The sequence below is a fragment of the Eleutherodactylus coqui genome, chromosome 1 (genome assembly GCF_035609145.1).
Source record: "Eleutherodactylus coqui strain aEleCoq1 chromosome 1, aEleCoq1.hap1, whole genome shotgun sequence".
NCBI classification, from domain to species: domain Eukaryota; kingdom Metazoa; phylum Chordata; class Amphibia; order Anura; family Eleutherodactylidae; genus Eleutherodactylus; species Eleutherodactylus coqui.
The window spans coordinates 469,207,004-469,233,858 of NC_089837.1; the positions used below are offsets into that span (position 1 = coordinate 469,207,004).

General features: G+C 45.9%; 1 protein-coding gene across 2 annotated transcripts; it reads right to left on the reverse strand.

Annotated features, from left to right (window-relative positions):
- Positions 1 to 1,695: 1,695 nt before the first annotated feature.
- Positions 1,696 to 26,097, reverse strand: LETMD1 (LETM1 domain containing 1). 2 transcript variants are annotated; one of them, XM_066584380.1, is made up of 9 exons: positions 25,902 to 26,090; positions 20,412 to 20,563; positions 17,062 to 17,177; positions 14,681 to 14,763; positions 10,142 to 10,328; positions 9,402 to 9,503; positions 7,346 to 7,498; positions 5,934 to 6,030; positions 1,696 to 1,910 (listed from the first exon to the last, which is right to left on the reverse strand). In XM_066584380.1, exons 1-9 carry the CDS (start codon positions 25,979 to 25,981, stop codon positions 1,837 to 1,839), a joined length of 1,044 nt encoding a protein of 347 aa, XP_066440477.1. In that variant the 5' UTR covers positions 25,982 to 26,090; the 3' UTR covers positions 1,696 to 1,836. The 2 variants fall into 2 exon arrangements, with proteins under 2 accessions (XP_066440477.1, XP_066440478.1); XM_066584381.1 differs by lacking the exon at positions 1,696 to 1,910 and having other exon boundaries at positions 6,004 to 6,115; positions 25,902 to 26,097.
- Positions 26,098 to 26,855: the final 758 nt, after the last annotated feature.

Here is a 26,855-nt window from a genome sequence, read left to right on the forward strand (position 1 = left end):
GCCTGCACATAATGTGGTTTTTCTGCTGTGGACAATGTCCTGAGTAAATGTACCCTTAGCTGTTTACGGCCACACTCACACAACCCCATTTATTAGCGCTGTGTCCTGAGCACTGCGGTACAATGCTCCCATTGATTTTAATGGGGCTTTGCAGACTTGCTCTGGAACGCAGAGTTTCTAACATCGTGATTTTCAAGCGCTGTTTGTTCGTTAAGATGTGTTTAAAAAAATCACATCACAAAAATGGGGCGCATTAAAAAGCGCTGTCAAACGCTGTACCATGCGGTCAAAATTGCTGTGCTTTCTGAACGCGTATGTAAGAGTGGCTTAACATGTAGCAATTCTCGCCTCCTAGAACTGTAATGTACGAACTTGTGTTCCTAAAAGCAAAGCTGGTCAGGAACGCTGTCTTTTCTCCTTAGGGAGAGCACCTAGAAGGTGAGCGAGTGAGGAGACTTTTCTAAGGCCATTCGTGCTCCTCTGGGTAATATGCAAGTAAGGGAGGTGGAACAATACCTCTGCAGCGCCACCTCTTGGAAGGCAGCATTCCTGCAAGTCAGTGTTAGACTTTGAATGTTGCCTTCTAATAGGAGGTGCTGCAGAGGTATTTTTTCGTCTCCCTTAATAGTCAAGACATGGTAACAAAAACTTAAGATCAAAGTTAACATGTTACCAGAGAACACACAAGAACGCAACTAATGGTAAAACAAAGGTTTGTTTTTGTTTTTTTAAACTTATCGAATAAATTTATACATCCCCCCCCCTCATATATTACTAACAATGCTGCTGCATTAACACAGATCTACACAAGTTACTTTATACTGTATATAAAAAAAATGCTCCCACAAAGTGACTGGATGCAGAATTTTGTACATAAGTGATTTGTCCAAAGTGCCACTGGTTTAGAAGCAGCAGGACCCCCCACCCCCACCCGTGGTATATTATATAGTGGGGTAGAGATTAAACAGATTGTATAGTTCCACTTTAGGAACTGAACAACATACAAACCCATTGGACAATGTTTCTCAGCAATATACAATCATACGATAAGCACATTATTAGCACCTCCAAGGCAAATTGGTCCTGGGCTTACAGACATTCACTTAAAGGTGAGGAGTGTCAGTCCTTCTATAGAAGTGGTTAACCCCTTTAAACCCACATAACAAGATGTTTGTTCTTAACCTTTGGACTATGGCTTCAAATCTAATGGCATGTTCAAATGTTGTGGATCCGCTGCAGATATTTCACGAAGCGGCAAAACCCACACCGCCGTGTGGAATATGGTGTAAACATGCTGCGGCTCGCTCCTCTCCTTCTCCACCCCAGGGGACGTGCTGCACAATTAAAATCTTCCGCACAGGTCAATTTATGCTGCAGATTTTTCCTCCGCGTGCGAATGGAGTTTCTTGCAACTTCATTGATAGCGGCAGTACAATGAAATACTGCATGTCTGCAATGGGTAAGTATACCTTTACTTACAATATGAAGCCGTACTGGGGCATTAATGCAGACCTAGAGGGGGTAAAAAAAAAAAAAAAATCTCCAAGCCGTTTCGAGACCAAGGTTTTTCCTTATATGTTTGGTCCCATCTGACTTAAGTGTTCTTCTCCGCCTTGCTCCAGGATTATTCTCTCACACACACGATATAACAATGTGCCCCGTGCAAAATAAGTCTTCTGAGAAAAGGATGGATTACATAACCTACAAAAACCTGAAAGAAACCTTTCAACGGTGAACGCTTTACAAGTCTTCAGAACATCACATCTCTGGGGGGCCGCCGCTCGAAGACCCAGCAGAAGAGAAGTCAATGTCTCCTGTCTGCGGATTCCTTCCCATTCACCTCTCGAGGGACTGGAGGTAGTTGGCAGATAGTAGGACCATGCTGTGCAACAGCAACGACGCCTCCGACTCTGCAAACAAACATCAATAGTCAAGACATGGTAACAAAAACCCTGCGGCTCATACTGTCCTGAACGTGGGGTCCGTTTACACCCAACTATATAGCGTGCGAACAATGCCAGAGTTCACATGGGCAGCCTGTTTTTTATAGGAAGCTACATCGTTGGTTCGTTCAAACAAGTAGTCATTCAGTTTGCTGTATAAGAACGACTGAATGAGCGCTATTTAGACAACGATTATCGCTCAAAAGATGTCTTGAGCGATAATCGTTGTGTGCCTTTAAGCACGAGGTCATCGCGCAAACGTTGAGTGATCACCTTGCGCTCTGAGCGGGGGATGCAGAAGACAAGAGGGGCCGCTTGTCTTCTGCATCCAGCTGTTCTCTGCTCAGAGCGCTCAGCTGTTATACAGCTGAGCGGGGTATGCAGAACACAGCTGGACGACTGTTCTTCATACCGCAGCTGTTCACGGAGCGCTCCGTGTGGAGTATGCAGAATACATCTAGACTGCTGTGTTCTTCATACCGCGCCTGTCATCAGAGAGAGGGGTACAGATAGTATCAGCTGTATCCCACTGTGAATTCCTGATAAGGCTCATCCTTGCCTTCCAGCACGCTGAAAGACAACGATCAGCGACTCGTTAACGAAAACTGTACGATGTCAGTGCAGTTACACACAACGATTATTGCTCAAAGGATGGCTTTTGAGCGATAATCGTTGTGTCTAAATGGGCCTTAAGTGAATGAGCCAACGATGAATTTGTGCCTGCATAAAAATCAACACCGAACGGGAAGTGGAAGATTTACCGTTTGTCGTTGGCTGCATTTAGACTGAACGACGCTCATTGACTTCTCCTTACAAGAACTGGTGGACAGCAGACATAATAATCAGCGCGCCAATGTACACAATGGATGGCGTATTTTCACCAATCCTTTGCTACGATGGATTCCCCTGCCTATGTGAGAATTGCGCTGGAGGAATTTGCATCAGCCTGTCTGCGCTCTACAGACGCTGCACTTTGCATATCCCGTTCTCATCCGTGAAAACACACGACAGTAGGGGACACACTGATTTTTTTTCCACATCGGCCATCATTCCATGTGAAATATCATTCATGTAAATCGCCTCATCTTCTATACATTTGTCAATGTCTGTTCGTTGGAGCATCACACACAAACTGTACCACCGATATGACATTTTGCACGCAGTATAATGTCGACCCGGAGAAGGTTATAGGCTTAAAAAAAATTAAAAATCTGAAATGTTGTTGTCTCGGCAACATTGCTTTCACCAGTGGATTCTACAGACTCGATTTAGTGTTTCCAACAAGTAATTCTCACTAGGAAAGTCAGACTGAGCGCTGACAATTTGTGTTTCAGCAAATGATTTGTCCCCAGACATGGAATAACCAAGGTTTGAAAACTGTTGCCCATAGCAACCAATCACAGCGCAGCTTTTATTTTACCTTAGCGGTATAATATATAGCAACCAATCACAGCGCAGCTTTCATTTTACCTCAAGAGAATAATGACTGAAAGCTGAGCTAGGATTGGTTGCTATTGGCAACAAAAATTGCCAAATTTTACTCAAATCGGACCAGAACTGCAGATTTGTATACGACACAAACAGATTGTGTTTTAGATATAAGTAGCTTTCATTTTATCTCAGTACTGAGGATTAAAAGCTGTTGCCCATAGCAACCAGTCAAAGCGCAGCTTTTATTTTACCTCAGCGGTATAATATATAGCAACCAATCACAGCACAGCTTTTATTTTACCTCCACAGTATAATATAGGGCTAACATTCACATAGCATTAATCAGCATTGGTGCTTCCACGTATTTATGTGTACGTTCCGAAATCATCTTCTCTTACTTAAAATGTCCCGTTTTGTATCACACGTGTTCTGCGTCAGGTACCCGGGCTATATATAATATAGATAGCACACTCTGTTTGTGTTGTATACAAAACACTGCTGGCCTGACTTGAGTGACATTTTGCGTGAGCGTTCTTCAGTACCGGGCAACGAATACTGGCGTAACTTTAAAAAAAGAAGAAAAAAAAAATAAAAAAAATTTATATATATATATATATATATATATATATATATATATATATATATATATATAAAAATATAAATAAATAAATAAATAAAACACTCACCGACTTCCCCTGTAATTTTTATTGCCAACAGCAGCCAATCACAGTTCAGCATTCGTTTCTTACACTTCTGATGGAAAATAAAAGCTGCGCTGTGATTGGTTGCTAGGGCAACAGCTTTTTATTTTGGACGACTTCCATAACCGTGCGGTGCTCATTGTTGTGGCTCATATTCCGGGACTGCTAGTCATAAAATCACCGTGCAACGCACGAGTATATCTTCTAATAGGCTATATTGGGGCCGTGTGGTGCCCGCGGGATACACCGGCAGCACACAGCCCAAAGACATGACCATATATAAATTGGCCCTAGCAGCTGCAGAAAAATAAGAATTGGGGTCAGATTTTCACAGACCTAAAAGAAAAATGACCTACAGAAGTAAAAGACAGACACACAAATTGCATATGGAACTTACTAGGATGGGGAAAAAAAAAAAAAATCGGTTTTTCATACTCAACACACCAAGTTTTTATACACTCCTGTAAATTCAGCCCCCCTAAAAATACATACATTTTTGTGAGAATATCTGCTAGTGGCAGTAATACTCACTGTACCCCTGCCCCATCGTTTCCACGGGTCTCCCACTGGTGGTGTACTTCCAGGGCCTCTGTTGACACGGCTATGTGATTGCTACAGCCCATTGCTGAGCAGGAAGTATGGAAACCAGTGGACAAAGAGACGACCCCTTGAAGTCGGCCGTAGGAGTAATGAATGTTGTTGATTTGAAAAGGTTTATAATAATGGTTACATCTGTGATTTCACTAAAATGATTGGTTTTGTCCCATTGGCTGAATGTGCCCAAAAGGGGTTGTATCGACATCCCCCGTGAGGAGTAGTTGGCATGGAGCGCTGGTCGCACAAGCACTCCATTCACTTTCGATGGGACTGCAGATATACCCGAGTGGGTGCTGCTTGGCCATTTCTGGAAGCCTCATTCAATTGAAGTGTATGCTCAGCCAGCGCTCCATGAGCAAGGACGACTCTTTTGTAGTACAACCCCTTTAACCCTTTCCAATCCAATTTGTATCCTGGTTTTCCTAGGGGGCTTACTCTTTTTCTGCCGTTACACAACAGTGCTATCTGCTGGCTAAAGCCAGTACTGCATGAGGTGACACGTTTGATAGGGGAGGCTGGCAATGTACAGTAAGAGAACCCTGACGGACGTCTTCCAACATCGGAGTTGTACAGCCTTAAATCATAATGTCGTCAGACAGTGGATTGGAAAGGGTTAAAAATGTTTTATAGTCACTGCTTGTAAGCACCACACGCAGGGTTTCCTACGGTTTTGTTTGAAAAAAAAAAAAAAAAGAAGATGGGCATGAATATTTTCCAAAAGTCATACAAGTTTTCCCATTGGGGAAGAATAAATAAATTCTCTCATATGGTGGAAACTATCTGTTCATCATGCACTCCCTGGGGAGTATTACAATAGTCATTCCCCGGCTGCTATAAGGGCGCAGGTGAGAAGAACAGAATATACAAGGAAACATTTTCCATCATGTGAGAGATTTTCCCTGGGAAATACTGGACCTTTGCATTACCCCATATGTCCTTGTCTTGGATACCGACTCCAAGGAGGCACCAGTCTATGTCTGGCCTCAATAATAAAATGTTCACCCTGTGAAATCTAAACTTTCCTGTCTTGAACACTTGACATTCAACGCAGTAGAAAATGACAGCAGTGTGCTGGGCATTGAGGAAAAGCCAACGCAGAAAACCGGATTCCCTCGTGCCTATCCCATGTGACCCGAATGTCTCCGGCTTGTAGAGTCGGGGAATTGTTCTAGCTGCAATCTCCTAATATATAAGCAAGTTACACCAAAGTTATGGAATCACTTAAAATTTCCAAAATGCTAAAACGGTCGAGAGCCTTTACCTTTTAATGTCTCCGACAGCTGCAGCCAGCAACGTAACCACTTTCTACAGTCTTCTATACTGAGGTGAGCCGAGTTCAGCCCTCGGATATAACAGGCCTGAAAGTCAGAGACGTCACAGTTACTAGCCGGAGGAGTAGCGTCACTCAAATCACAACGTCTCACCCGATGCAGCTCCCATAGTCTGTGGTAGGAGTTAAATAAAGTATTAGAAGGATATTAAAGATATTTCTATGTATGAGGCCCGTTTTACACAACCGACGTCTCTCCCACAGGTTACATGTAGGAAGAGAGCGGAACCCAGATATCAATATCATTGGACAACCATCATGTTGGGGCTTGATCAATGTCACCTCATGGTAAACTTTGGAAGGAAGGGGTATCGAACATGGAGAGTTTTAAAAGGGGTTTAAATAGTAGTAAACTATTAAAGGCCTATCCAACAATAACCCATCAATAGTTTACACCTGGACTGCCCCTTTAACACACCTGAACCTTTGTCTGGCAAGAGATACATCACTTCTACAAGTGGATTCCAGCGGCCTATTCTTATCCCCCCATTAAAATAAACCCTCGGCCAAGCCGATCAGGGATTTTTACTGTGGAATCAGCAGAAATAGTGTTTGGCCAACAGCCATCTCAGGTTGAGGGCCCGATCCAATAGTTACCAAACACCTAATTGAAAAGTGGGAAAATCAGGCATTTCTCACACAGATGTAATCATAATTATTCTGCACATACCTGCTGCTCCTCCCTCATTGTACATGGACAGTGAGGCCGGGCTCACACGGGCGGACCTGATTCTGCATGCGGGAGGCCTGAAGTGGATTCAGTCTGTACCCCCAGCCAGTCATCCTGCGTACCTAAATTGTTCTATATTGGGGATGACAGAGGCGGCTCGCTGTCGGTCATGCGCAGTACAGGTTTTCTTTTTTAATGTTTGTATTTGCTGTGCCGACACTAAGTGATGACACGGGTATCCGCAGCCCATACACGATGTTAGGTATGTATGGGCTGTGGGTCGGATGGCCTCCAGTGAAGGCCGTCTGCGCAGACTCGGCAGCAAAATAGAGCATGCTGTGACTTCCTCTGCTCACAGAATATGCAATTCGTATCCACGAGTGTGAGTGAAAAAACATATGTACATGCTTTTCAATGGCCGTGTTTTGCTGCAGATTCCCCGTGTGGACCCGTATCATGGATTCCACAATTGAAATCCATCCGTGTGAGCCAGACCTTATGCCAAGGAGGTAATCTGCCCCCAAAGATACTCATCAGTTTGCTGCTAACCAATCACCCGCCCTCTCCAAAACAGACAAAAAAAAAAACCAAACCAAATCTCCCATAAACCACTAGCACCCCAACAAACGAAAAAGTAAAATGATAATCTACGACCCATTAATCCCCGTCTCACCCTCTTCACTTCTTCGTCAGCGAGTTCTTGCACTCCGCATTGGAGCAGGGCATGGTCCAGGTGATGAATTTCAAAAATGTGTGATCTGAGCCGACGTTGAAGGAAAAAAGCTGGAAGGTGCGGCGTCAGGAACATAATACGACTTAAAGATCTCTGTACAAACAAAAGCCTCTATTAGCCGCCTGAATGTCATAGGACACTACTGCGTGTTACTCTACTAAAGCCCAACAACAATGCAGGTTTTGTGGATCTCAGGTGGATGTGTGAGACGGGATGAATTGGAGAGCCAGAAGTACATGAAGGAAAGGACAAGCAAACATGTCATGTAGTGGAGAATAAAGCCTCTTGTACAGCTGTACTGACTGTACGCACCTATGGGTCCATACTGTACCTCCGTATGCCTCTGGCTGTACACACCTATGGGCCCATACTGTACCTCCGTATGCCTCTGACTGTACACACCTATGGGCCCATACTGTACCTCTGTATGCCTCTGGCTGTACACACCTATGGGCCCATACCTTATCTCTGTATGCCTCTGGCTGTACACACCTATGGGCCCATACTACACCTCCGTATGCCTCTGGCTGTACGCACCTATGGGACCAATCACTTAGGGTTTTTCCATTTTAGAAAAAGTGATGGCATATAGCTGGGATGTGCTATCATCTTATGACTTTTGGGGGGGGGGGGTCAGACCTCAAGGACTCACAAATTCCAAGAATGAAGGGACCTCAGCACCAATTCAGCACTGTAGCCCAATCAAAGTCTATTCCCTGCACTGTGGCGCTTCCAGCAGATCTGCAGCCAGCTGCACTCACTTTGCTGGAAGCTGCACTGCAGTTTCCAGAACAGCAAAGCATGGAAGAGCCACAGCGCTGAATCAGTATTGCAGCCCCTTTATTCTCAGGAACCACGGGAGTCCCAGTGGTCGGACCACCACCAATCCTAAAGTCATTTAGAGAAATAAATAACCTTTTAAACAGTCTTTTGTAATTCGCCCATTTTATTGAATGGAATTTAAAGGGTTCGTCTTCATGAGACAATTGCATTTTTTTTTTTTTAAAGGAAGCTAATACGGTGATCAACTGATCGTGAAAGGTCTGGCCTCTCTAAAGGCTGTTTTACACAGACCGATGATTGCTCAAAGGACAGTATGAGTGACAGCTTTGAGCGATCATTTTGCATAAAGTATTAAGTAGTTACTACTTAAGTACCAATTAAGTGTGCAAATGAAGCCTTCGCTGAATGCAGTTAATAGCCTGAGGGCTATTATCTGAGCTCAGATCCTTTGTTCTCCACTGGAAAGCAATGCTATCAGCACTCCCCATGGAAAACTGCTGATAAAAGTGAAGGCCGATTTTCAGGTTAGCTTGAATTTAACAAATCAGCTAACAGTGCCCGAAAAGCGGATGATGGGCGCACATTTACATGCACCGATTATCGCTAAAACAAATCGCCGATTAGCGATTTTGTAGCGATCATCGGCTGGTGTAAATGGGCCCTAACCCCCAAGCTAGGCATACATTTCTCTTGCAACAATGAAATACAATGCAAGGGAAATGGAGGCTATTCAAATTAGTGGTCATCAATGTAATACATAGAACTGGGGAGGGGAGGGGGGGCTTCATTGTATTCACGTTGTTACATATGCATAGAACATAATGCTTTGCCTAATGCAGCACAGACTGAAAAGATGTAAAGTTTTATATATCACTTAGCAGTAAATATGTTGTCTGGTTTGGGCACTCCCTATTGGAATGAATGGTCTCTAGATGATGTGATCACTGCTAGGATCTTCTGCGATCAGATCAGCTACAGAAAGTAGCTGGTGAATGATGCAAGCATACCGCAAGAGAAATTAATCATTACTTCGTGTACACTGCAATCACCAGCCAAGCTGTGTACAGCACAGACAATGTAAGTCCTCCATGGACTGGCAGATCCTTATGGTGGTCTCTGTTCTGGTAGGTCTCCCCTACATACAACATGTGTGCAATGTAATAATGTGGCCTTCAAAAGGGGAAAATGAAAGGTTGTTCACCATTGTTCTTACCATTTGATAGACATCAAGATTGGACATACAGAAAGGTGGACCTGAGAAAGCTGTCCTGACCTGCTCAATATTAGCCACCTTTGGGTGAATTCCTTGTTGCACCTAGTATGAGAAATAGGCCTATTTATTGCACAATGACACGTACAAGACAAAAAACCATAAAGATCACTTCCATAAGGCCATATCCTGGTCAGTGTTTCGAAGCCAAACCCAAGAGTAGAGTATGAGAACGGAAAGATTTGCACCCCTTATGTGTTTTTGGACCCACGGACCCTGATCTAAAATACTTCCGGCTGGTAGTGGCCTAAATTAACATGAGGGCAAGACATCAATGCATGCAACCTTCAAAAACAACAGAAACAGGACACAAAGTGAACCATGCCAAGTGCGAAAGACTAAGGCTCCAGTAGTGAAGGAGTATCGGATCCAGCTAGATGTTTTTTTACCAAACTTTTAAAGGAACTTCAAAGTAGTGGAAGTTTTGCTGAGCATGAGGTGCTGAAGACTACTTTACACATTGCAAGTGTTGCCTGTCACATCGATACACGGGCCCCACCAGGCATATGGGAGCTGGAATTTTCCTTCTGCATCTGGGTTTTTAACTAGCACTACAGGGACGCTATACAATCTGATTAAAATCTTAGGCGTTCCACGATGTGAGCTACTGAGTGATGAATTGTTCGCAAGGCCACAAATACTTTAGCCTTGTTCATGCGTGAAGATTATTCCTTAACTCTTACCTGTGTGACCAAATAGCGAATCTGATCCTGCAGAGTCTGCTCGGTCACGGAGGGAAGAGATTGTAATAAACTGTCCAACACGTCCTCGTAAACATCTTTCCGCTTGTTGTGGTAAATCTCTAGGAACTCCTCCTGCTGTTTTGGAGTCCAAAAGTGTCGGATCAGCAATTGTCTGGGGAACAAATACCTAGAGAAAGCACAAAAACATAAAGTAAGGAAACATGGCATCTAAACCAAGTCCAGGCTCATCGTAATAAGCAATATTTCTGCACATTCTGTTCAGCTTTCCTCTTCTGTTCTCTTCCCACTCCTTCAATTCTCTGAATACAGAAGGCCATCATCACAGAGAACAAACACTACAAAACAATGCAAAAGGAAGAGCAAAGCAAATGTATGTCCTTCTATCTGCAAGCACAAGAAGCAAGGATTCCTAAAGAACAGAAAAACCGGTCTCTTTCACATCCTTGTCTCTTCCATCTTTGGTTATGGAAAGAAAGTGCAAGGTGGTTTTCTTTACTTGGTCACAACTTTAAAGACAAGTCGGGGAAGGTTTTTTTCGGCAGCTAATGGCCTTACACCTAAGGACAAACTAACCCGGTGCCTACTCCTTTCCCCTACAATTAGACCACTCTCATAGATGCACTTTTTAGGCTGGCTTCGCCACAAAATTACCGTCCGGAATTTCGCTGCCGCAAATCCGCCTGTGCCCGCTAATCCTGGGGTTAGCCAGCCATGTGGATGAGATTTGTCAAAAATCTTGCCCACATGGGGCGTCCAATTTGTCGTGGTAAAGCCAGCAGAAGCCGATGCTGCGGCGCAGATTCCCCAGATGCAGCATGTCAAATTTTTTTTTCCCATTGCAGCCGTGCTCTCCTCTGTGGAAGCATCGGCCGCAGCGGAAAAGCATGCAGCCAAGCAGCTCCAAGACCCGTGGCTAAGTGTGGCCAAACCGTGAGATTTCCAGCGGGATTCCGCCCTGTGGGAAGCTAGCCTTACTGCGGCATTTTGAACGCATCGGTATAACGCTTCCATTGATTTCAATGGGACCTTGCAGACGTGCTCAAATGTGGCCCTTTTTAGCACTTTGATTTTTGAGCACTGTCTGCTCTATTTTGCCGCGATTAACGCATTTCATCACCCATCAGTATGATGGGGTGCGTACAAACCCGCTGTTGGAGTCAGGAACCTGCGTCCAAAAACGGCAATAAAAAAAAATTAAAATTGCTGCGTTTTGCCAACGGCATGTGTGAGAGTGACCTTAGTGTTTCACACATACTTACACTGTTTGGATGGATGCTAGTAGGGGATCCATTAAGACGATTTTTTTTCTTTGTGTAGGTAATTAAAAAAATATGGAATCATAGTAATTCTAGTAGTTTTTGACTTAATGTTCTCTCAGCCCCTTGGTGACCACGTGACCACCCATACGTGTTTTCACGTCCCGGGTGTCTGGACTAAAAACACGCTGGCCCTGTAGACTAAAGACTCGGGGTCTGTGCGTGTGACAGCTCCTTGCTATCGGGTACCGGAGGTAGCCGAGAGCCTGGAGCTGTCATCGGGGACCACAGTGTGCGGCCCCAAGTCACGTGATTGCCATTATCCAATAAACAATGGTGATTGCATAAAAGTTCACACTTTTCCTTTAAAGTTAAAGTTTTACCCCCCCCCCCCCCCCCCCTCATGGATCCGATCTGTTAGGGGATATAAACTACTCACCTCCGCAAAGTCCCGCAAGCATCTGTCTCTGGCTTCTGCACATGAGCACCATCGGCAAAATGTCGGACGAATGCACAGAAGCCAGGAGATCATGGGAAATTTAAAATCTCCTTGCTTCTGGCTACTAAAAGTAGTGGAGAGGCTGGGGGTTGGGCAGAGGCCTCGTTGAGCAGTCCCCTGTCAACGTGGTCGCCATTATCCAATGGAATAGCAAGGTAGCAATTTACCTTGGGCTGGTCTCACACGACCGCATAGGAATTGCGGATTCCATGGGCATTTGATCTGTGGTAATCTGAGGATCAATGAAATACATTGGATTACACAGTTCCACTCACATTAGCGGATTGGAATTCTATTTTACTGCGGAGCCGATTGTGATCTATGGTTGCAGATATACCCGCAGCTTATACGCAACTACATTGTGTACAGACTGCAGGGACCCACGTATTCGCTAAGCGACGGCACAGGAAATATAAACAAAATAAGGTGTACTGCGCATGACCGCCTGTGTGAGTACGCAGTTATGCACAGTACATTACGCGGCTGTACGCAGGGCCACGGGCGGCTCACAAGCAGATTCCACATATGGCCGTGTAATCCAGGCATTATTCAAATCGCTACCTGTAATACGTAATTTACAAGAAGCCCCGGGAACGATCTCCTTCCTGCAGTTCCAGGAGCAGCTTGTTGAGCGCCTTCTGTGCGAAACCGCCGCACCTCGGCAAACTAAAGAGTTTTAGGTGGTGTAAAGGTTCACAGAGCGCCACTTTTCACACCCCATCCCTGCCGCTGAGGTCAAGAAATTCCCCCCATAAAGGTGTTGGGTTTGCAGCAACCGTGGGAGGAGGACGAATACATGATTTTATTGCCCCATGTGCCCTTCCCAACCGTGCCTCTGTAATTATCCCTCTTGAGACCTACCCCATAGTTTTACATTATAACTTTTATCTAACATTTAGGGAATCAATTTTTTTTCTGCACAAGTGGGCAATGGGGCCTGGAATTTATTCAGTTGTGTCCTGAAATCCAATGGGTGTTCCCTCCATTATAGGCCCAGCCATGTGTCCAGATTGGGGCTACAATGGGTATGCTTCTGTACACGGGACAAACAGGGCTATCCATTTTGGGGTGAAAGTCTTCATTTATATGTGCGCTGTACAAAAAAACCCCTGTTTTTAAAATGTCACAATGCCAAAAAAATGAAAGACGTAATTTTTTCCTTCCACTTTGCTTAGATTCATTCAAAAACTGTGTGGTCTAAATACGCAGAACACTCCTAGATGAATTTGTTAAGGGGTCTAGTTTTTAAAATGGGGTCATTTGTGGGGGTTCTAGTTTTGTGCACTCAAGAGTTCTACAAGTGGGCAATGGGGCCTGAAACACCTTCAAGCAAAATGTCTGGTCTGAAAGCCACCGGCTGCTCCTTTCGGTTTGGTCTCCGTTGTGCATACAGATATAATATTGGGGCCACAATGGGTATGTTTCTAAACACGGGACAAACAAAGGGTATCCATTTTGGGGTGCAAATACTCATTTTCATGTGCACCATAAGAAAAAAAAAAAACGGTCTTTAAAATGACATATTTGCAAGAGTATAATATTTTATTTTTTCTCCTCTAAATTACATTAAAGGGGTTGTCTCGCGGCAGCAAGTGGGTCTATACACTTCTGTATGGCCATATTAATGCACTTTGTAATATACATCGTGCATTAAATATGAGCCATACAGAAGTTATTCACTTACCTTCCCTGCGCTGGCGTCCCCGTCTCCATGGCTCCGTCTAACTTCAGCGTCTAATCGCCCGATTAGACACGCTTGCGCAGATGGGTCTTTTCCCTTCGGCTCGGTCCGGCAGCAGCGGCGTTCTGCTCCGCCCCGTCACGTGTGCCGATTCCAGCCTCCTGATTGGCTGGAATCGGCACACGTGACGGGGCGGAGCTACGTGATGACGCGTAGAAAGGGGCGGGGCCAGAACGCCGCTGCCGCCGGACCGAGCCGAAGGGAAAAGACCCATCTGCGCAAGCGCGTCTAATCGGGCGATTAGACGCTGAAATTAGATGGCACCATGGCGACGGGGACGCCAGCAACGGAGCAGGTAAGTGAATAACTTCTGTATGGCTCATATTTAATGCACGATGTATATTACAAAGTGCATTAATATGGCCATACAGAAGTGTATAACCCCACTTGCTGCCGCGAGACAACCCCTTTAACTCCTGAAAATAAACTGTGAGGTCAAAATACTCATGAACCCCCTCAGTGAATACATTAAAGGGGTGTGTATATATATATATATAATTTTATTTTTATTTTTAATGGGGGCATCTATAATTCTAACACCTCTTTGCAATCTTGGCTTGGTGTAGGAAAACAAAATGTTCCTCAAAATTTTAATAATCATTGTTAAATGGTTAAAAAAAAAAGTTTTTCGAATGTGCTTCCAGAATAAAGTAAACAGGTGGAAATATATATCTCATACATGTACAGTATGTTTGCACATATTTGACATAGTGCAGGTGAAAAAAATAACAAGGTTTTCAAATTTTCCCAATTATGGCACTTTTAATAAATATACACAAATTCTATCGGTCTATTTTTACCACCTAAATGAAGTACAACATGTGGCGAAAAAACTATATCAGAATCACTTGGATATGCAAAACCTTTATGGAGTTATTCTATGTTAAGGCGACATGTCAGATTTTTTCAAAATTAGGCTCTGCCACTAAGGCGCAAACAGGCTTGGTCACTAAGGGGTTAACAGAAGAGTGTCATAAACCGTTCTATACAGCTGCCCTGAAACATTTGCAAGTTATACTTACATTAAAACAAAGACCAGATAGTTGGCAAATGGTGGAGCAGAAATGATGATCACAGGGGTGGCTTTGATGAGATCTCTTCTGAACTAAGGGAGACAGACAAAGGCTATTTGGGGAAAAACATACAAAAACTGTTTGCAAGAAGCAAAAAAACTGATGAAACTAGAAAAAAAAAATAAAAACCTGCAGCTATGTTCACATCCCCTTTTTTAAAGTATGTCAGATATATATGTAAGGAGTATGCCCCAATAAAAGCGGTCAGTGTACGCTACGGACATTGTTTTTCTGCAATGGCATACGAAGGTGTAGTAACCTAAAAGTAGACCAAAGTTCCGTTTAATGTCTCTTCAGCTGCATATAATAAGTGAACAGATAGGACATTATATAAGTACTCATTTACACAAGGGCAGCATGCTTCCTCGCAGTGAAGACTGTTCATTGGCCATATAGTAACATGTTCAGGAAAGAGAGGTGGGCTGTGGGAAACAATCCACTTGTTACCGGGGTATTACAGGTGACAGCCAGAGTAATGCCATCACATGACTGCAAAGTCTAAACCTTATGGGCTCCCAGTAACCTGCACCAGTAGTTACAGAAGGCTCCGCTGTTCTAGTGTGCCCAAAGTACTTTCACTATAAAGGCCCTCATTCACACGACTAATCGACAGGTCTAAATGGACCTCATGAAGCAACACGTGCACCTTAAATGGAGGTAATGAGTGACCATCAGGCGATACTGTCAAAAGCCCCTGTATATCTGCATGACAGCAGTTTTATCCAAGGGGCAGAGAACTTGTACTTATTTGCTCCTCAAGTTTATAGTTAAATGTGATGGTTTTGTTCAGTCTTTGAATCAATTCATTAATAGAATAATAAGAATCAAAGCATAAAATGGAAGTTCAGTAACATACATAAAACTTACTTACTTTTCATTAATCCCATAGGGGGGGGGTTCACACAGGGCGGATTTGCTGCGGAAATTCCGGACGGAATTTCCGCGCGGCAAATCCGCCCGCGGCCGCTAATCTCGGGATTAGCCAGCCATGTGGACAAGATTTCTCAGAAATCTCGTCCACACGAGACGGCCAATCCGCTGCGGTTAATCCGGCCCAAACCGCAGCTGCGTCGCGGCTTTGCCGACCGCAGCATGTCCATTCTTTTTTCTTTCCGTTGCAGCCGCGCTCTCCTCTATGGGAGCGCCGGCCGCAGCGGAAAATCGAGCGGCCGGGCTGCTTCAAAGCCGCCATGGGTTTTTCCGTGGCGCTTCTCCTGGCGGAAATCTCGCGGTTTTTGCTGCGGCCAAACCGTGAGATTTCCAGCAGGAACCCACCCTTAATGTTGTGCCACTTTCCAAACATCCTCTTAGGATGTCTTAGGACTTGTTTGTTGCGGGACGAGTTGTATTTTTCAATGCTCCGATTTAATGTACCATATAATTTACTTAAAAACTTGAAATGGGCAAAAAAAAAGCAATTTATCCATCTTTACGGAGTCCTTGTTTTCAAAGCATACACACTGCAGCCAAAATGACATAACTTTATTGTATGGGTGAGTACGATTACGATGATACCACATTTATATCTTTTTTTTTTTTTGGTGTACTACTTTTAAAAAATAAAATATCCTTGGAAAAAAAATGTAATTATTTTATGCCGCATCTTCCGACAGCCGTAACTGTTGCTGTTGATATAATTGTGTGTTGCGGGACGTCCTGAAGTTTCTATTGGTACCATTTTGAAGCACAAAAGACTTTTGGATTGCTTTTTATTAAGTTTTTTATGGAGATAAGGAGACCAAAAAAAAACCAAAACACAATTCTGACAGTGTATTTTTTTTCTGACAAGGTTCTCCATGTGGGATAAATAATATATTACTTTGATACATTGTACGCTTATGGACACAGCGATTAAAAAAAATAAAATGAAATAAAAAAAAAAAAAAAACAAAGTAAATGGGGATTTTTTTTATTTTTTTTTTTAAACTACCTTTTATTTTTTCCAATAATCAAGTTTTTTTTACATTATTTTTAATTTTTAAACATTAGTTTTCTTTTAGTCCTCATATGGGATTTGAACTTGCAACCATTTGATCGCTCCTGTAGTATAATGCAATGCCATAGTATTTTATTATACCACATTCTGACAATCTATCAGGCCATCAGCCATGGTAGCCCCGGGGACCTTCAGAAGGCCCTAGGCGGCCATGGCAACCAAATGTGATTCACGATCTTATCAGCTGAAACGGTTAGAGGTTCTCAAAACAAAACCAATTGACCGGAGGAGCAATATTTTAGATGCTATAATGCGCTACATAAATTACTGCCTGGGTCTCCTAACAGGAAAAGCTCCTTATATAAATGTGCATCTATTCCGTATATGAACGCACCTGTCTTAATTTTTCCATATCTCTATAAGGCAGTTGGTGATATTGGATCCCTTGGCTTTTCATCCTCCTCCTTATTCGGGTCACTTCTTTTCCATCAATCCACAACATTTTCGCTCCTGCAACATATAGGTAGGAGAATGTTATTCTGAATGGTCCGTTCTCTCATACATCATATAGTGGGATAAAAGGAATAATGAAATCTACGACGCCCAGCAGGAATCACTGGGTAAGAGCCGGCTTCGACAGATTGATGGAAACACCTGGTTAAATATATCTAAAAGGCAGAGTATTGGATGACCAAACAACATTCATGCAGAAAGGGAGAGAAAGAAAAAGTTAAGGGATATTACAGGCAAATATTATTGAGGACTTATCCTCAGGATATGTCATCAATAGATGATCAGTTAGGGTCATTCAGCTCTTTGAGTACCTCTGTAGTGACTGGCGCTGGTAATTGCAGGTGAAGCTCTCATGAATCAGTGACAACTGTGCCTGCAATTACCAGCGTTGGCCACTACACAAGGGTCGGAGCCTCTGCTTTTTCTCCATATCCTGTGTGTTGTGTCGCTGAAAGTGGGCGCCTAATCAGCTGGGGTTCCAAGAGGTGGACCCCAGCCGATCAATTATTGATGACCTATTGTGAGGATACGTCATTAATAGTATTTACCTGATAAATCCCTATAACACACTCATTGTCAAAATCCCCAAACCCAAATACCTACAAGGAATTGTCATAATCAAATTGAACTTTCTCTGTGTGATTGTAATGTTGATATAAGTGATTACAATATCAGAGCAAAAGGAGAATTTATTTCAGAGAACTGAACACTTAAAGGGGTCTCTGGTACCCGGTTGAACCGCGCCTAGCTTGGATACAAGATGTGATACAAGCGGGCATGAAGGCTCTAGTACCCTGTTGTACCGCCTCTAGCTTGGATACAAGATGTGATACAGGTGGGCATGGAGGCTCTAGTACCCTGTTGTACCACCTCTAGCTTTGATACAAGATGTGATACGAATGGGCATGGAGGCTCTAGTACCCTGTTGTACCATCTCTAGCTTGAATGCAAGATGTGATTTGGGCAGGCATGGAGGCATCTAGGTTCCATATAGTATCCTGCAGCACATCAGTCTACATTAGCTGTAACTGAGCCTCTAGAATAGATTGTGCACATTTATAGGTTGTTGAAGATGGCGTCTCAGATGGTCTCATAAATTTTCTATTGATGATAAATCTGCTGACTGAGCAGGCCGCAGAAGTGCGGCAATGTTGGAGGCATTCCTGTGACATCCACCCTTGCTGTATGCGACCGCTGTCATAGTCCCTCGTACCACTATTAGGAGTGACCGACTGTCGTATGCGATGGCCCCCCGGGGCCATCAAACGCGCAGTGGGGGCAGTGTGCCACTCCACAGCAAAAGCAGGATAGAGGCGCTCACCCCGAGGTTTACAGAAACTAACATGGCAATTGTCGGTGCCCAAACTAAACTTGGATTCGTCAGTGATGACAACCGGTTCCACTCCATAGCAGTTCAGTTCCATCAGCCATGACACCACTGCAAACAGAGGGTAGATTTTAAAAGGCAGCACACGTAATGGTCATGATGAGACCAAATATCCTTCAGCCCAACCCTGAAAATGGTCTGACATTCACAGGGGCCTGTAACTATGGTGTCTTTGAATGGTGGACAATAAAACAGTTGGAGCTGCTCGTGTTTGTCAGACTATAGGATGATCCTATCTACTGGTGGTCTGTTGAGGCAGTCCTGAGCCCGGTCGCCTTGTGTGCGTGCCCTCACGCATCCACTGGTCCCAACACCTCCTAACAGTCTGCTCAGAATGGCCCAGGTGGCAGGCAATTCGTCAATATGACCATCCAAGCTTCTAGTATTCCAATAATGCGCCCTCTCAAACTCTGGTAACGGGGTGAAATCTAGTTGTCAACAAGCTCCACACAAGTGGAAAAAGAGCCCCACTACACACAAGTAGCCTGTGAGAGCCTTATAGGCCAAGGGTGGAAGGACCTCAGGTGGCAAGACCATTCATCTAATCGCGACACAACTCTAATCCTTAACATATTTGCCCGAGATGTAACTGCATGCCGAGTTTTGCAGCAAAACAACATCGTCTTCTAGGGACTTTTTTACACAGTGTATAAAAAAATTGGGCATGCTGAATTTGATATGCCTGATCCTTTTGTTCGTAAGCAGATGCCAGAAGCAAACACATGAACACTCCAGTTTCTGCCTCCGGCCTAAGGCCGTCTGCAGACGGGCGGGTCGGATCCGGCGGCGAGGATTCCCGCTGCGGGACCCGACCCGAGCACCTGCAGGGACCAGTGGGTACTCACCCGCGGCTCCGGCTCTTTGATGTGCCGGCTTGCCGGGCAGCCGGCGCCGGCAGCAGGTGAGTGACCTGCCCCGCACAGAAATAGGACATGCCGCGGTTTGTTTGCGGCACGTGATTTCGCGCGGCCGTCTGCATAGGATTGAGTTTAACACAATCCTATGCAGGCTTCCAGCGGCGGAAATCCAGCTAGTGTGCAGGCGCCCTAATTCAGAATTTTCCTTCCATTGTGTTAAGCAAAGATGAGATTGTTTTAAAACAACCCAAAACTTATCAATTTCTAAAGTGTGAATGAACATAGTATGCAAGACCGAAGACAGACATATGTCCATCCAGTTGAGCCCAATTGAAGCTGCAGAAGACAAAGTGCAGGTATTAGGCAGAAACTATATGGACAGCTGACATCAGTGTCTTTTATGCAGCTACATGACCACAACTAACAAAAGGATACAAAATACTGCATTATCAGATCCCTTTTCATTTGTAGCTTATGGGCTCATGCCCACGACCGTTGCGGCATACGCTCGCGAATTTACACTCCGGGAGTACCGTGGTGGTAAACGAAATGCGCTCGCTGGTGATTGCAGAAAAACGCACGTCTTTCCGCGGTCTCCATTAATATTATATAAATGGAGACCTCCCGCGGTGTAAATCCGCGGCAAATAGAACATGCTGCGTTTTTTTACCGCTAGCGGAAACCTGCAGGGAGATTACGCGTACTGTCATTGGCTGGCAGAAAAGCTATAGAACCTAATAGCTGCGGATTTCCAGAACCGCGGTATAAATCTGGTCGTGGGCATGAACCCTTATACTGTAAGTTGCTGCAATAGCAAACAATCCATACATAACACGTAGACTACTGCCACAAATCCTTGGGACATCTGCAGCAAAATCCGTATGAGTTGCCTGTGAATTCTGTGGCACTTCTGGCTGCAGATTCCCCTCTATGTCTGGATTTACCTGGTGAACAAGACCAAACATCTGCAGTACAGGCCGCACTTACCTTTCATAAAGGTGGAATACAAGATATAAAACTTTGGAAACTTTCTTTCCAAGAAGCGTTCATATTTTGCATTAAGATGTTTGACTTTGGAAGTGATGAGTGGGAGCACGCCTTGTGGCTTCTGGCTGGTGGATAAGTGGCACGGCTGGTACCTGGGAAGACAAGAGCATGGAGCTGGGATTAATAAGTGCCTAAACTAAAGTCTTCAGCTTCTGGAGCCAGGGGGGGTTTCTACAGAAGGAATAATATAAAGGGTTGTCAGAGACTTTTCCTATTGACTTATCCTCAGGATAGGTCAGCAATAGTTGGCCAGCTTGGAGTCCACCACTTGGGATCCCCACCAACCAGCTGTTTGCTTGAATTCAGTGGAAACTGTGCCTCTTCAGGCCACTGTAATACGGACAGTGCTATCTGTACTGACAGCTGGCCCAACAAGCAGTTGATTGTCCCGAGGATAGGTCATCAATAGGAAATGTCCTGGACAACCCCTTTAAAGGGTACCCAACATCAACTGGAAGCACCATAAACTAAGTTCTGGTTCTTATAGTTTAGGCGACGTGAAGTCAACGGAGCAAACTTACAGCAAGCGTGACTCTTCAGAAGGCAGTGTGTGCTCTTTCCCATTCATCTCTATGCGGGTGCATGCCCCCAGCATCTGAGAAAGAGCCAAGCTTGCTGTGCGTGAGCTAACTTTCATAGGGGACACCACAGGAACGAGGGCGAGTATAAAAAGAGGCTACATGGACTCCAAATCACCCGAATTATGGTGCTTATAGTTGATGACAGGTTCCTTTTAAGACCTCATTCGCACAAATGATTCTAATTCTTCAGTATGAAGGCCAGTTTGCACCTTAATAACCAACACATTTTCAGTTTTTTCATTGTCACATTTCCAGAGCCATAACTTTAATTTTTCTGTCCACATACCCATGTAAGGCTCATTTTTTTGGAGGGATGACTTGTATTCTTTAATGGCATCATTTTGGGTACATACAATGTATTGTATAGCTGTATTAATTTTTCTTAAGGGGATTGGGGAAAAAAAGAAAAAAAAAAAAAAAAAGAAATGCACCATTGTTTTTTGGATTTTAGGTCCCTTTCCTCTTTTTTTCTTGCTTTACATTTTTTTAATTAGCCAATTTGTTTTATAGATAATGTGTTGCTTCATATAAAGGATGTGGTCTTTACATGTTGATACATCTAGATCCATTTTTAGTAAAAAGAAAGATCATGCAGAATAAATCCTGTGATAACATTATCCTCTGGGTCAGCGCGATTCCGGCGATACCAAGTTTATACCCTTTTTTTTTTAAGTTTTGCTGCTTAAGTTTTTTTTTTTTTTTTTTAAAGATCTGCTTTTATGTCACCGAATTGCAAGAGCCAGAACGTTTTTATTTTTCTATCAATGAATCTCTACAAGGGCCTGTATTATGAGGTCTTCATCTATCCAATTTGTGGGAATATACAACAATTACTTTTTATTCCATTTTTTTCTAGAGGCAAGATTTAAAAAATCTGCAATTCTGGCGCATTTTACCATTTTCTTTTTAACGGCGTTCACCGTGCAGCAGAAATAATATGTTAAAATTAATTCTGCGCGTCAGTAAAATCACAATGATAGCAAATTTCTATAGCTTTTTCACACTTTTAGAAAAAAAAAATTTAAATTTATACACACACACATTTATATTTATTTTCTAAAAGTGTGAAAAAGCTACAAAAAAAAAAGCTATAGAAATTTGCTATCATTTTTTTTTTAATCGCTACATTCAAAGACCCCTAACACCCCTCCCCCCTTAATAGTGCTGTGTGAGGGTTTTTTGGGGGGTGCACACACGCCCTTCATCTTCTTCATTCCCGTTTCCTGTCCATTAGACAGATTGGAGGAGGTAGCTGCCGCTTGGGTGCCTCTGCTCTTTCAAGGATTCTTCTAGATCTCTAAAGGTGGTGGCCTGCAGGGCATCGCTCCCAAAATCTATTGCTTCAAAGGTTACCTGTCCAGTTTAAGCCCATTTAGACGCAACGATTATTGCTTGATAAGTCACCTTGGGTAGCAGCCCCGGAGGCCATCTTCAACCCTATAGGCGGTATAGCAACCCATGAGGACCCCATGATCACATCACAGGGTTCCAATGGCTGACAGAGGGAGACCCCTCCCTCTGTCAGCCTACTACATGCTGTAGTCGCATTGACTGTGGCAATGTAAAGGGTTACAAGGTGGGGATCGGAGGTTTCTCTGCTCCGCCCTGTTAGAGTAGGTAGTGGGCTGTCAGACGAGCTGCAGTGCTATAAAAAAAAGCATATGCATCAGAAGAAGGCCCTTTAACCACTGTCATAAAAAGAAGTATGGATGGGTGGTTTAGGGGTGGAAGTACGAGCTCTGGAGTTTGAAACGGACAGAACTCAGACCCATGAAAATCAATGGGGGATACGCATAAAGCGGCTCCTTGTGTGTAGTGACCTCTTCTTCCGCTTGTGTAGAGCTTGTTGACCACTAGACACCTCTACGATGCCATCAAAGAGATTTCACCCCGTTAGCGGAGTCTGAGAGGGGCGCATTATAGGATGTGAGAAGCTGGATGGTCGTATCGATGAATTCCCCGCCACCTGGGCTGCTCTGACCAAACTGTTAGGTGTTGGGATGAATGGATGCGTGAGGCTACACACAAGGCGACCAGACTCCGGATGGTCTCGACAGCCCTCCGGTAGAGAGGATCGGCCAACAAGAATGAGCAGCTCCAACTGTTTCATTGTCCGCCATCCAGAGACAAGTGGCGCCATCATTGCACCCCTGTCTGTTGGAACCAAGCAATTGGCTGAAGGACATTTGGTTTTGTGGCGCCCATTACATGTACTGCCTTTGACACCCACCCACTGTTTATAGTGGTGCTAAGGATGACAAAACTGCATTGTTATGGAGTGGACCCGGGTTGTCTTTATTGATGAATCCGGGTTTAGTTTGGGCACCGACGACAGCCGTGTTCTAGAGCCTTTCCATCTGAATACCGCCTCCGTGTGATGCAGAAAATCCAATTTCTGCGCCAAGAAGTGCCCCGTCAATGGGAAAAATCTGCGTGCAGAGACATTTCCGCTCAGTGCCGCATCATGAAGATACATGTCACTTCTTGACACAGAAATTAGATTTTCCGTATCAGAATTTCACACACGCATTTTGGTCAGTCACTGGACTAAATCTGCACTGACCCGCGCCAAAGTGCTGCAGATTTTGACGTGTTTTTTAGAGGCAAAATTCCAACGTGAACACACCCCAAGTGTTAGGGCTCATGCCCAAGGCCTTGACGGACTCCGCCAGCGCAATATTACAGCGGAGTCTGTCACGGCGCCCCCCCCAAAGACCCCATACTCACCTTCCAGATCCGCTGTGCGAATCCTGCCTGAGGCGCCTGTGCAGTACAGCATATGATGCAGCCGGCGGTGGGCGGGGGTCACATATTCACGCGATTCTTCTGCTGTACTGACAGCGGAAGTATAGCATGACTGCCGGCTTCCATTGACTACAATGGAAGTCGGCTGTGTGTATTCCCGCGGCAAATAGAACATGCCGCGGTTTATTTCACGAGGTGAAATTCCACAGCGTGAACATTGAGCTATTAGAACCTAAGAGCAGCGGTGTGACGCGGCGGAAATCCCGCCGTGGGCATTAGCCCTTAAAGTTCTCACCACGATAGTAAAACATATCTTGGTGGCCTGTAGCAGCGGCTCGCCGTGGGAGGCAGTATTATATGGTAGTTAATCTGATGGCAGTCATATCCTAACGACCAAGCAGCCCAGAGTCAGATGGCGCAATTCTAGTGTCAGCAAGTGTTTATCATGTCACAATTTCTTGCCTCGGCTACACGACATCTGAGGTGTAAACGCCTCCCGCGGCCTAACCTCCCGCTACAGCCTGAGTGCCGACCGTGGGATCCCACTGAAAGCTATTGTGACAGAACAATCGCAAGACATTCAAACCGGATTGATTCCTTGTGATCGTCACGCGGTGTAGCGGGTCATGCTGCCATCTTTTGTCTGTACGACTTGTGTTGCATCCAAAGTCGCTGTGTAACAATAGCCTAAAAATTCCTTTTCTACATGTGGCGCACAAGAGACAACAGCTGCGGACGTCAGCAGGACGCTCCATCAACGTGCCCATCAGTGTGCGAAAACCCAGCTCTAGATGTGGCGCCAGCCTCGTCTCGTTAGCCATTCTTTTTGGCTCTACACAACTAGAATATAGTATCTATTCACTGCCGTCGGTCCACTGCTGGCGCAGACTTAGCACTACTGTCGGCCCAGTGCTGGCGGTTCACTACTGGTGCTGCTCTCGGTCTGCCGCTGGAGCTGCTCTCGGTCCACTGCTGGCGCAAGCCTAGCGCGGCTGGCGGTCCACTGCTGGCGCAGGCCTAGCGCGGCTGGCGGTCCACTGCTGGCGCAGGCCTAGCGCGGCTGGCGGTCCACTGCTGGCGCAGGCCTAGCGCGGCTGGCGGTCCACTGCTGGCGCAGGCCTAGCGCGGCTGGCGGTCCACTGCTGGCGCAGGCCTAGCGCGGCTGGCGGTCCACTGCTGGCGCAGGCCTAGCGCGGCTGGCGGTCCACTGCTGGCGCAGGCCTAGCGCGGCTGGCGGTCCACTGCTGGCGCAGGCCTAGCGCAGCTGGCGGTCCACTGCTGGCGCAGGCCTAGCGCAGCTGGCGGTCCACTGCTGGCGCAGGCCTAGCGCAGCTGGCGGTCCACTGCTGGCGCAGACTTAGCACTACTGTCGGCCCAGTGCTGGTGGTTCACTACTGGTGCTGCTCTCGGTCTGCCGCTGGAGCTGCTCTCAGTCCACTGGTGGAGCAGGCTCAGCGCCGCTGGCGCAAGCCTAGCGCAGCTGGCGGTCCACTGCTGGCGCAGGCCTAGCGCAGCTGGCGGTCCACTGCTGGCGCAGGCCTAGCGCAGCTGGCGGTCCACTGCTGGCGCAGGCCTAGCGCAGCTGGCGGTCCACTGCTGGCGCAGGCCTAGCGCAGCTGGCGGTCCACTGCTGGCGCAGGCCTAGCGCAGCTGGCGGTCCACTGCTGGCGCAGGCCTAGCGCAGCTGGCGGTCCACTGCTGATGCCGGCGGCCCGCTGCTGGCGCAGGCTCGGCGGCGCCAGTCCGCTGCTGGCGCAGGCTCGGCAGCGCCGGTCCGCTGCTGGCGCAGGCTCGGCAGTGCCGCCACCGCCGGTCCGCTGCCGGCGCAGGCTCGCCGCCGGTCCGCTGCCGGCGCAGGCTCCCCGCCGCTGCCGGTCCACTGCTGGCGCCTCTGTCGGAACGCACGCAGGCTCACACATAGAAACTGAGCATGGCATCATAGAGCAGACCCCACAATGTACTTTCCATTTATAAAGCCTGCCACTACCGGTATAACTGTCAGCACCATTCATTATGTCAGCAGTGAGGAGGGCAGCCATATTCTGCTGACTGGCATCACCCGGGCTGTGCCAATGTGTCCCCGCAGCCGCCTCCTCATACTCACAGCAGCACTAGACATTGCCTCAGCCCCCGGCCCCCTCCATCCGTTGTCAGCCGGCACGTCCCCGTCCTGTACAGCGCCATCTTCTAGGAGGGGAAGCCGCATTTGTCACCGGTTGCAAGGTCGACAGAGCAGAGGTCACGTGTCAAGAGGCGACATCACGTGATAACTGCTCGGAGAAGCCATGTTTATTGAGGGCAGAACGACAAAGAACTCCTCCAGTAAGCGGGAAAGACAAGTGTGGCGGCTGGGTCTTCAATGCGGTTGCCCCTGGCAGCAGTGATGTCACCGGAGGGGCGGGGCTTGCAGGGATTACAGGACGGTGCAGCCCAGAGTTTATCTCCACGTGTGTGCTGGGGAATGGAGGCAGTGAGAGGCTGTGACATGGGACTGTGTGTTGGAAGTAGCCACGGGGGGACGACGAGGCCAGGGCTACTCTGTGACAAGTGTCGCATGCGATGTCTAGTAATTGTCAACCTGTGACCGAAGGCGACTACAACATGAAAGACCTGATTGAACTTTGGTCACGTGGATGTAAAGCCAGTTCTTTATTCCAAAGGCAACGCGTTTCAGGGCTCAAACACGGGCACCTTCGTCAAGCACAGTTGGAGCCCTGAAACGCGTTGCCCTTGGAATAAAAGAACTGGATTTACATCCACTTTGGAATCAGTGATTCTTCCTTCACTCAGGAGTCGACACTTCTTGGAGGGGGCATTTGCTGATCATACCCCCCCCCCACCCCCACCTCCTCAGTAAATGCCGTTCCTGTATCTGCTTTACCTCCTTGGATACACTTATTTTTGTTACAGTTGCAGTATCTTGAAGCGCAGACTGACTTTTTTCTAACTGTTTTGCTTACAACTTTTTGCGCCATAGCCCCAGTGTAAGGCCTCGTATACACAGGCGATAGACTTTTCTGCGATGCGAGAGCGAGTGAAAACGCAGGATTATGAAACT